Source organism: the organism of the source record quoted next, unplaced genomic scaffold (assembly GCF_019419815.1).
Source record: "Pyrus x bretschneideri cultivar Hongxiangsu unplaced genomic scaffold, Pyrus_bretschneideri_v1 Contig24, whole genome shotgun sequence".
NCBI lineage: Eukaryota > Viridiplantae > Streptophyta > Magnoliopsida > Rosales > Rosaceae > Pyrus > Pyrus x bretschneideri.
The window spans coordinates 1,745,523-1,757,452 of record NW_025999546.1 but is presented as its reverse complement, the minus strand read 5'-3'; the positions used below and the strand labels follow the sequence as shown (position 1 = coordinate 1,757,452).

General features: G+C 38.8%; 2 protein-coding genes across 6 annotated transcripts; one reads left to right on the top strand and one right to left on the bottom strand.

Annotated features, from left to right (window-relative positions):
* Positions 1-859: 859 nt before the first annotated feature.
* LOC103929532 (beta-D-glucosyl crocetin beta-1,6-glucosyltransferase-like) lies at positions 860-2,220 on the bottom strand. Its single transcript, XM_048586061.1, is given in 3 exon segments — positions 860-1,315; positions 1,317-2,043; positions 2,045-2,220. Coding segments are annotated over 3 exon segments (1,359 nt in total).
* Positions 2,221-3,964: 1,744 nt separating this feature from the next.
* LOC125467810 lies at positions 3,965-11,814 on the top strand. 5 transcript variants are annotated; one of them, XM_048586284.1, is made up of 6 exons: positions 3,965-4,095; positions 4,224-4,304; positions 4,971-5,091; positions 5,216-5,649; positions 7,474-7,777; positions 10,270-11,814. In XM_048586284.1, the coding sequence occupies exons 2-6, from the start codon at positions 4,270-4,272 to the stop codon at positions 11,614-11,616; spliced, it is 2,241 nt and encodes a 746-aa protein (XP_048442241.1). In that variant the 5' UTR covers positions 3,965-4,095; positions 4,224-4,269; the 3' UTR covers positions 11,617-11,814. The 5 variants fall into 5 exon arrangements, with proteins under 5 accessions (XP_048442241.1, XP_048442243.1, XP_048442244.1 ...); XM_048586286.1 differs by having other exon boundaries at positions 3,987-4,095; positions 4,227-4,304; XM_048586287.1 differs by having other exon boundaries at positions 4,053-4,115.
* Positions 11,815-11,930: the final 116 nt, after the last annotated feature.

Genomic DNA, 11,930 nt, shown 5'->3' with positions numbered 1-11,930 from the left:
ATCTCTCTCTCTCTCTCTCTATCTAAAAATATCTAGAGAGATGCGAAAGTAATAACCTTATGTTATGGCCGCCCTCGACTTACGACATTTTTGATACTCCTACTGTTTAACTCTTTGACAACATGACAAACCAAAAGTTCTGCCCTCCCCCTATCTATCCAAGGGATGGAAGGGCAGAAGCCTTTGGTATCCCCTCTAGTCAAGAATTTGGGCCTCACAATCACTAGCCAACATGCTTTCTCTCATGCCTTTTTTCTTTCATGGTTCGATATTCTGGTGTCCTAGGCATAGAGGAGCCACATCAATCCATCCCGAACTTGTTGATCAAACTCTACTATGGTGGCAATACTGAAGGGGAGGTCCTACAGAAAAATATCTCGACATCAGGATGATAAAAAACTTAACACCTCCCATTCATATTTCAATATGAAAGAAAAAATTAAAAATGAAAAGATCGTCCTAATAAAAAACACATCTTCAATAGAGATTGTCATAAATAGTAGTCGCATAGTGCAAAACAAGTGGACTTAACTTTTGAGGTTGAAAAAAATTAAAAAAGTAAAAGTCGAAGTGTAAAGAATATTTCGCACAGTAAGTACTAAGCTATAATATGGTTCTATCTCGTTGATTGTAATCGCGTGTTACTTCATCAAACCCGTCATGCTGAAGTAGATCATCATTATGACACAGAAACAGTTCAAAAAGAACTTAATTTGCTTACACAACCAGTTGAATCATTTTTATTCGATATTATTCAATCTTACACCCGATTACACATTATTCACGGATAACGATCAAATAGTTATTTCATACAAAGAGAGATTAACACCGTTTAAAAGTGGAAAAGCGAAGTCCTATCCTATGTGCTACTTGATTCCCCTGTCCTACAGAGTTGCCTCAACTCCTCCACCACCCCATCTATCTCTTCATCCTCTTTGTTCTTCATGTTTTCACTCAATTCCATTACCTTTCCTTTCAAAGTCTGTCCTATTTTCTCCACCAAAACATCTGTGATCACTTTTGCTACCTCTTCTCGTTCAAGGCTGCCACTTCCAGTTCTCCGAACCTCCAGACCGACACCGACTTCCTCTACCAATCTAGCGTTCAGAGGCTGGTCCAGATGCATAGGGATGGCTATAATTGGAACACAAAACTTGATACTCTCCACAACAGAGCTCCATCCACAGTGACTCACAAACCCGCCAATACTAGAATGCTGCAATATCTTTGCTTGTGGAGCCCAACCCTCCACAACCGATCCCCTCTCTCCCACTCTCTCCATAAACCCTTCTGGCAATACCTCTTCAATTTTAGTTGGTCTCGCCCACAGGAAACCTAATAACCCAAATAAAACAAACGTTGCTGAGCTCTAACCCAAGAGCTATCTCTTGTATTTCCTCCTTGGACAAAAAGTACTCAGTCCCAAAGGAAACAAACACGACCGAAGATCTTTCTCTAGTGTTTAGCCATTTTATGATTTCTGTTTCCTCTCCTTCTCCATCTAAAGGTTCTTGAACCAGTGAACCAACAGGCACAATCACCTTCCCCAATAAACCACAGAGATAATCGATATATTTTGCTTCGATCTCTCTAGAAGTCTTTATCAAAATGATCTTACAAGATTGTTCAATGCATTTCTGTACACGCTCTCCATCGTTGAGGCCATTTGATGGAGATTTTCCCAAATTGTTGAACTTCATTAACTCATAGTCCCGAAGATAGATTGAAGGAAAAGGAAATCTGGCACTAGGGCTTTTACAATGGCGATGATTACCAAATGAAGCCATGGCAGCACAGCTAGGGAAGAACTGGACTGCTGGAATATTTTTCGACAATGCTCTAGAGGGTGCCCATGGTTGAAGAAAATCATATATGAGCAAATCTGGTTTTAGGGTTTTGAGGATGTTGGAGAAGTTCTCGCTGGCCATGTCAAAGGCCTTTTTGAGAGTGGGCATGAGATGGGGTGGGAGGCCATTGGTAGTGTGGTAGTGAGGTGGTAGTTCAGGCAACTCATCGTATGGAAGATGGAGTTCCACAAGCTCATTTTTGAGGGAGTTTTGGTTTGACGGAGTTGAGATTTACAAGTGTGGAGCAAAAGAAGATGTGAAAATTCCCCCTAGAGGTCAGCTTCTTGGATAGCTCTAGGAATGGAGATATGTGGCCATGAGCAAGCCATGGAAGCATAAGAATACTAGTTTTCCTTTGCTGAATAGAATCCATTTTCTGACTCCTAAATTCTTAATTTCTCAGGGGTTGGTTTTTGAGACTGAAGCGACGGTGATGACTGATGAGTAAATGCCAAGATATATATAGATGAGTCACGAAAAAAGCTTGAGAAGAGAAACGTGGAAGCTTCATGTGCATGGTTGGTGTCAGTGCATACGTAAATTCCAGATTGAGTCGGCGTCGTAGTTCGGATAAACTCTTCCACAAAGGCCGATATCATGACATGCAAATAAAAATGAAGTCTACAATTCTTTCTTTGTGTTGGTCTGGTAAGATAAAAGCAACAAATTAACAAAATGACAAACTACAACCACAATGTACAGTACAGCCAAAAGCATTGGTGGAACAAATAAAAAGGCAAAGCATCTGAAATGCACACACTTTTCACGTCCTCCTTACTAACTAATACTTGCACCTTAACTTGTAGAGGATCTAATTCTAATCTTAATTGCCCCTCTTATTCATTGTTGATGAATCCTTCGGGATTTGCTAGAACAACCTAAATATTAAGATAACTTACAATGCAGGCCAATTTTTAGATTATAAGAAGTTTCAAGAATATAAAAAATTCTGCTGATCTCTCGTCGAATCAAATGTTCACAAGATTTGAACTTAAGAATTTTAACTTACAAGGAAGTGGTACTCCTCAATATTGTTTTATCAAGTAGCACTCCTTTTCCTTCACCATCGATACGTCGACCCCTCCTTTCCTCGCCCTGATCGTACGCACCCACTCCAAACCAGCCACACCCACATTCCTTCGAACCAGCCGCCAACTCATTCTCATCTGCAACGACACTAAGCCGGCCACAGCCGCCAGTCCCCATCGCAGTACCTTTCCCTAATTTTAAGACAGCAAGCCAACCTAGGAATGAAAATTAGAAGTTTTACGATAAGTTTGGAAGATGTCCTCGACTCGGTAATTGCAGAGATGGGTCTTTGGTTAACGATGACGTCCCTCCCCATGACTCTTTTTTATACTAATTGAGTATTGCTCATAGTGAAAGTAATTCATCAATAAAGTTTTATTAAATTTAGCTTTAATGATTTTTTTTTTTGAACAATTGATATTATTTACACTAAAAGATGGAGAAATGAGTTAAGTTATAGACTAGACTTACCATAATAATGTGGTTCAAATTCGTTTTTGGTAAGAATCAAATCTACTATTATTATTTCAATTTTACCCCTACTAAAAGCACTCTTTATCTTCCTTCCTAACCCAGGCGATCTCTTTATTTTACCTCGTTAAAATTTGTTGAAACCCTTACTAAAGAAGTTATCACTTATAAATGAAAATGAATATCACTAGAACGTAGTAATAAGTGGCTAGTTTTAATGATTTTTTTTAACAAACGATATTATCTACATTAAGAGAGAGATGATAGACTTAACCTCACAATGAACTAGTAATAATGTAGTTCAAATTCAATTTTGACGAGAAAAATACTACTAATCCGTAATACTAAATGACAGTTTTAATATTTTTAAGTTACTTATTTTTATATAGTTTTGAATAATTTATCCATGTGGCAATGTTTAATTAGATTTGCGACGAGTCTATAAACTTGCGAATTGAACACACTAATTGAAGTACCATTGAGATTTTAACAGAAAAATTACATTAATTGACGGTATTCTTATTTAATAACTACATCAATGGAATTTTAATTTCTGGGATCATTTTAATGTGAGTCTTGTAATAAAACCCTATTTAAAATTAATTGAAAATGACACAGTGGCCCAAGTGGACAAAGGCATTATTGGCTTGTTGCTTTTGCACCCTCGTTGTTCAAATGGTCGTGAGAAAGAAGCTTCCTCTGTTCATTCCCTCCGTGGATTCATCATTCATGGAGCTTACATTCTAAGGCAAGCCAAATTGTACCCTGGTTCTCTCTCTTTTGCCCTTTTCCCCTTTACTTTTCGCAATCTCTCACCTGGATGCTCTTCAATTTCAAATCAAGTTCTTTGATGTTTGATCTCTGTCATGGTTGCAGCAGCTCCATTTTGAAGTTTGGGGGTTTCGTTTGATCTTCCTCTAGGATGCATAATTCTAATCAGGACTCGCAAGATCAGAGGTAAGGATCATCTGGGTATCTCTCAGTTCTTTGTTTTTGCTTCGTTTTCGTGAGGATCTCAATGTTTGTACTGTTCTGTCACACGGGGGCTGTGTTATGCTTTCTCCTTCACTCTGCTGGTTTCTTTTCGCATTTTTTTTACCTTTTCGATTTCAATTAAGCCGAAAAAAATCTGAGAATCAGAAATTACAAATGCGAAGATTAACAGGTTTTTGTGGTTTTGAGGTTTAAATTCTGTATGACTATGAATTTCATTATTCATCAGTTGTCTGCACACTCGTTGATGAGAAAATGTAGGAGAATACGAAATTTTAGCATGCCATTCCATTTTCGAGGAATTTAATTAGCAGAGCTTAGTATTGATGCTTGGCATGATGGATGTGATATTCAATATTTGCAAGATCAAATTAATGTCCACCCATATTATTTGACGCTGATGCGTATTTTTCTTATTGTATTCTTCTCAAAGATGAAATATATGATCCCGTTCAACTATGAACGACTAGCAGCATTCACTTTTTTTTTTTTCCTTTAGAGATTAGTATATCCCACAAAAACATTTAGAGGGTTGGTGTTTCGTTCTTATAGATTGTTCGAAAGAGTGATATTTTGTTTTATTTGAGGCATAATAGTGCTTCAACCCCTAATCATTGCCATGTAAATCAGGAATAATTCCGGCATGGAGGATTCCACTGCAATGACTATTGAGTTTCTTCGGGCACGGTTGCTGTCCGAGAGGTCTGTTGCAAGAAGTGCAAGACAGAGAGTTGATGAGCTGGAAAAAATGGTATATTTCAGGATATGGGAATGTGTGGATTTTTTAATGTCAGACCTGTTGTTCAAAGAACTCTCACTCACTTTCATTAGTTTTACCAATATTTGTTTTTTTTTATTTTTTTATAACAATTTAGGTAGAAGAAATGGAGGAACAACTTAAGATTGTATCTCTTCAAAGAAAAATGGCTGAGAAAACCACAGCAGATGTTCTTGCCATTTTGGAGAACCAAGGGGGAAGTGACATTTCCGAGGAATTTGATTCCAGCTCTGATCAGGAAACACACCAGGAATCCAAAGTGGGTAATAACTTGACAAATGAAGAAGAAAGCTTTGTAATTTCGAAGGCGAGAAGAAATGAACAGGAGGAACTTTCGGGTTCTGATGCTGATTCTTGTCTAATACCTGGTAGAAGCTTGTCTTGGAAAGGGCGCATTGAATCTCCACGTTCACGGGAAAAGTATAAAGATCTATCCACAAGAAGACGTAGCAATTTTTCATCCATGGGTTCTAGTTCTCCAAGACATCACCTTGGAAAATCCTGCCGCCAGATAAAACACAAGGAAACAAGGTTGGTTTGTTTGGCTTACTACGTTACTCGTTTTCTGTGCGTGTTAAAGTATATACATTCATAGGCCTGCCAATTTGATATATGTATGTGTTGGTTTAGGTGCTTCGCTATTTGATATAGCGTATACATCCTTTTTAATAAATTTTCCTAATCCAGTTGAAGGTGATTCAATGAAGTTGAAAGTATTTTATCCATTGAGATGCATTATAAATACTAGTCTAATCTAACTCTAGAGACACGTCTTTAACCGAAGACCTAAGACTTCTGATATCAATTATTAACTGCAGCAGCCCAATTTTCTAATATCTAAGTGTTATTGTTGTATTGGTTAATAACATTATTGTTATTGTTATTATGTTTGCTTTAAAACTTAGTATTATCGATGTAAAGAAAGTTATTAACTTCAAACGTATATGCATATTTGAAGAAAGCTATTATGGAAGAATTAGAAAGAACGTGTGTGTGTGTGTGTGAAAACTTAGTATTATCGATGTAAAGAAAGTTATTAACTTCAAACGTATATGCATATTTGAAGAAAGCTATTATGGAAGAATTAGAAAGAACGTGTGTGTGTGTGTGTGTGAAAACTTAGTATTATCGATGTAAAGAAAGTTATTAACTTCAAACGTATATGCATATTTGAAGAAAGCTATTATGGAAGAATTAGAAAGAACATGTGTGTGTGTGTGTGTGGCTTAATCGGATGAATGGTCCTTGTGGTCATAAGGTATTTGGAAGATAGCCTTGTGGTAAAAAATTTGGATTTAAACCCCTGTGGCGTAGTCCATTAGCAAATTTAGTCCAAAAGTGATTTTCAGTTAAATGTTCGTTAAATGCAGGGTAAAATTGTACTTTCACATGTGCACCTTCTTCATCCTCGTCTCTCTTTTCTATCTCTGTAAGGTCTGAAAAGTGTGGATAAGAAGTTTGAGAAAAGAAGAGGCGTTTGGTACAACAGAATTATCGCCTCCCCAGCCAACCCAACTATTTCTGTTTGGTTTAGGGTTCAATGGCTCCAGTTCTAAGCAAAAGCATGTCTACTGCTTCTCCGGCCTCGCTTCATTCTTTGTCTCCTTCTGTGCTCAGAAGCTGACAACTCAACTTATTCAACTGTCACCATGGTCAAAATTATCATGAGTCTATCTTAGTTACTGCTGGCCTTGCTTATATATGTAGGATCCAGGGACACATTTTGTGACACGTTTTTGTGGGGCCCACTTTGTAATGTATTTCAAATACCCAACCGTCTATCTTTTCTTACCCCAAGGATCATGTCTACCAAAAATCACCCAAATATAAAACCTTATGATCGTTGGATTAAATTTAGTTGTTTCTTTGTAGAACCGTTCTTGTCCATTTTCTTCACTACAAGTGAATGTTTTGAGGGTTTTTGATTTGTCTATTTTCTTTGCAAGGATGATCTATGAATGATGTACTAAAATATAGATGGTTCGGATCGTTGAAATACATTTTGAAGTGGGCCCTACAAAGCGTGTATCCCCGGATCCTAACCCTATATAGAGGAGTGTTTGAATATCCATTCTTCCTCCCAAAGTTTTCTAGCTGACAAAGATAATTGTGGACTGAAACTGGTTTTTCATATCTATTGCGTTAAATGCTACATGCGCTGATACATAATCCATGCTATTTACCTCATAATGTTCATAATCTGTCAATTATGTTCTTCTCCCAACAATATAACTCCAGAGACAAAATGAAAAAGAAAAAAGAGAGCAGAGTTTCCTGAAAAGTTCTTGGTTTATGTACTGTGGAGTTCTGTATAATACAATAGTTTTAAATATAATGATTTATTGTATTTTTCAGATCAGACAAGTTTGATTCTCAAGAAAATGGTGTTTCTGCTTCTTCAGAAGGGCTTTCAAATGGCCTATACAGTGGGCATGAGAAAGTGAGAAAAAGTTCTGAATTCCGAGAAGGGAATGATGCACTCTCAGGGACCATAGAAAATCAAAGAAATAGGGACCTGGATTTCAGCGGGCATGGAAGAGACAAAGATATGGAAAAAGCACTAGAACATCAGGCGCAACTTATTTGTCAAAATGAAGAGATGGAGAAGGCTCAAAGAGAATGGGAAGAGAAGTTTAGAGAAAATAACACCAGTACACTGGTATGTTTCATATGAATCTATTCATATCATAGACTAATGCTTTTGCTTCGAATTAGCATACCACTATAGTGCTGCATAAAGTCTTAATCCTTGGAATAAATGCCCTTCGGATTTACATGCTCTATAATAATGCTTCAGTGCTACAAAACTGTAATTGTTGCCATGATTGTATAATTTTCCTTTTCCGTTGTTTTAGGTATGCTTGACCGATTTTAAGTTCTGCAACATAACTCAGCGAGTTTAGTTAGAGTATTTCTAGAATATCTTAATTTTCAATCAGTTAGTTTCTTGAATTACGTCTGATAGCGTATAGCTTAGTTTTGGAGTATTTGTGTTAGTTAATTTCTAAAAGTATGTTTCGTAGTCCATAGGCCATGGCTTACTTTGATTAGTGAAAAACCACGTAAAAGTTCAAACATTTAGTTCCAAAGAACTTATTTACTTGAAGCTGACAACTCAACTTATTCAAGTGTCACCATGGTCAAAATTATCATGGGGTCATCATCCCTTTGTCATAAAACTAGTCACTAGGCTCACTACTAACATATTCCCTCGCACAGTCGTCACTTCACTGTTGCTAATTGCATCCATCACCGGTCAGCACTGCCATTAACAATAGTCACCACCAATGATGTTGCCATTAGTTCAATTCCCAGTTACAACCTCATACCTTGAATGTTCCTTTCGGCCTCTGGGCTTTGTGTATTCTGCTGTAATTGAGATTTCTTACGTTTGGTAAATTTGGTTTGGTTCCTTGTGTCTTTCCCCAAAAAACGAGAAGAAAATAATAGTTATCATATTAAAGATTCCCCTTTCTTTTCTCTTCCTCAATTTTGAAGAGATATGTAGGAGCTACAGTTGTATTTATTCTTGAAGATTTACTTTCGTTCTCCTTAATCAATCTCACAACCCACAGTTTCTTCAAATCAGTTTTCATCTGATTTACTAGAGAAATTAGCTCTTGGCAGCATCAAATTAAAAGTTTCAAACCCGATTTATCAACATATTTGACAACGTCACATCAATTTTCTCTAAGTAATTCATCAGGTTTTTTGGACTTTAGGGTTATTTTTCTCATCTTCAACAGTGTCATCAAAATCCATATTATCTATGAATTTGTATCGATCCCTGTCCTTCAAAAAAAAAATTATTTACTCTCACCAAACTCTTTGTCAAAAGTTTTCAATTCCCAGCCAAATATCATAACAAAACTATCAACTGCTTTTGAAAAAAAATAAAATGCTGGAGGAAGAAGGTACGTGCTAGTTTCATGTTAGCATGGCATTGTCTTATTATTTGGGCTTATAGGAGCCACCTCTATTTCTCTCCTTTGTGAGAGCCCTTCTCTCTGCTTGAGAGTTTTTCTCAGTGTTTGTCTGAGGGCCTTTTTTCAGTGCAGATCAGGGAGCGCCGACCCTAGCTTCGGCTGGGGTTGGTTAGCCCATCTGTCCTTCCTTTTTTTGTCCCCTCTTCCTTCCTTCGGCAGAGTTTCCCCCCTGCTTTCTATTTCGTTTTGCCCTTTTCGTCTTCTCCTACTGGCGTCCCTCCTTCTCGGTCATCCACACTCCAATCTGCAGTCACGCTTCTCTGAGATGGTGTGTAGAGCTTCGGTGCATGCACAGGCTCGGGTGTTCCCAACACCACCACCTTCTCGATGTCTGCCTCTGTTGGCAGTATTGCTTGTGGATCTCCACGGGCTTCTTTCTTCTGGTAGCCGGAATTCCTCTTCTGGTTGCCTGATTTCTACTGTGGTGGCTGCGTACCAGGTGGTGCTCAGGGTTGGATGCTCTGATCGTCGGGTTGGCGTGCGGTTGGAGGCATGGAATTGGGTGAATCTCGAAATACTGTTGCAGAGGCGGCGGCTGCCGAATTCTTGGTTCTTCCGGCGTTCTTGTGGTGTTTCTGTTTTGCGCCCACGTTGTGGGTTGGGCTTAGGTTTTGTTTGCTGGGCTGGTCCTTTTTGTTTGTATATGTACTTTTGTTTTTGGACCCTATTTTGTTGAGGTTGTAAGTTTGTCTGTTTCTTGTGGTAATATAATTACCTTTTTTCCAAAAAACAAATAGGAGCCACCTCTTCCCTAAGATGTTAATTCGTCTTTCATGGCTTTCAAATGCTTGCTCTACCCAGTATATGGGGGATTAATATGGATGATGCAGCATTAGCCTCATTTCTTTGATGCATTTTTCATTTGAGTGAAGACTTTCTGTGGGCCTTTAAGATTATAAATAAAAAATAAACGTAAACACGCATCAGTATACCGAACTAGGCTTCAAAACTAATTAATCAGTTTTGAATGAACATATAGGATGGTGATTTTCTCCTTGTGATATTTTGTTTGGCACAAGTAACATTTGTTTCTAAGCAGTCATTCACTTTACTGGTTGCATTTGTTAATGATGGTATGTGTTTTAGTACATAAAAAGTCTCTTCGTTTTTCTTTCTCTTGTTTGGAAACTTTATCCACTAACCTGGTGGGTTTTTGGTCATATAGGATTCATGCGACCCTGGGAACCATTCAGATATCACCGAGGAAAGAGATGAGATAAAGGCACAAAAGCCATCTCCTTCAAGGGTGGCTGCTGCCCAAGCTCAAGAGTCAAAGTCAGCGGCCAAAATTCAATCAAACGGTTTTCTACCAGCTTCACATATAGATACGGGAGGGTTGCAGGATAAGCTGAATAGAAGCTCTGCTGCTTCCTCACAGGTTCAAGAATTTGCATTCCCTACTGCAAATGGAAAGCAAAATCAAAAGAGCCCCAAAAATTATGCTCGGCACACTTCACATGGCTCCCACCCTGACCTACTTCTGCATCAGTTGGCCCACAAACATACATCAGATGCCTCTTCTTCTGATGCAGGCAATGGTTTTCATAAAGGAAATGCTTCAGGGAGCAGAAACGACCTATATGCATTGGTCCCTCATGACTCGCAGGATAAGTTAGGTGGTGTGCTGGATGCACTTCAACAAGCAAGGCTATCACTACAACAGACAATGACTAGATTGCCGCTAGTAAATGGTACATCTCCACAGAAGTCCATAGAATCACCTATTCCCGCTGCAAAAACTGTAGACAGAGTAGAGACTCCTGTTGGGTTTGCTGGGCTTTTCAGACTACCAACTGATTTTGCAGTTGAAGAAGCTGCGACTCACAATAGCTACTTTGGTTCTTCTAGCTTACCGTCTGCAACGCATTTTCCTCAAATTAGGGTTTCTGCAACTCCTGATCTCTTTGTCACGAACCCTTATGTTGAAACTAGACCAACCTTCTCTACCAACACTGATGATCGATTCGTCACCAGTCAATACATCGAGCCCAGGCCTACCCTTTCAACTAATGCTGCTGATCGATTCACCACCAGTCACATTGAGCCCGGGCCGACCTTTTCAAATAATGCTGCTGATCGATTCGTCACCAGTCAATACATTGAGCCCAGACCAACTTTTTCTACTAGTGTTGGTGATCGGTTTGCCATCAATCCTTATGTTGAGACTAGATCAAATTTTCCTGCTAATGCTGCCGATCTATTTCCCAGTACCCCTTACACCGATACTAGATCAAAATTTCCAGCTGAAAACAGATTTCTGAGTGGGCGTTATGCAGAATCTGGATCAAGAGTTTCTCCTCCGCTGCCACATCTTGATCCTTACTTTGATACGGGTCTTCCCTCGTCGAGATTTACCAATCCTCCCTATCCCAACTATCCCTCTGTTCCAGACCCGACGCCCTGGATAACCTCGGGTGAAACATTAACGAGAGCCCTACCAAGAAGGCCATTTGGGGCACCAACAGATGGTTATTCGTTCTACGAACACATTCTACCCAGTATGTACAGGTAGTAGCATGTAGGTTGCCATTGCTAGATAGTCACAGTGAAGCTTAGTGGTGAATGGTGGTTTTGTAAATTATTTGTTGAGGGAGACCGAATGTACACGAATTCTGCCACCATTTGTGCTTCCATCTTGTTCTGGTTTCTGTTTCCTTTAATGACTCGTTCATTCAACAAGCATATTTCAACATGGTCCTGGTTCTCTGGATCTCTGGATTTAACAATCCAACACTAATTTTGTTGGAAAATTTCCAGTTTTGCCTGCATTCAAGAGAAACTGACCAGTATGCGAAGGAAAGCCGGAAAGTCAAAAGTTCTTGAGGT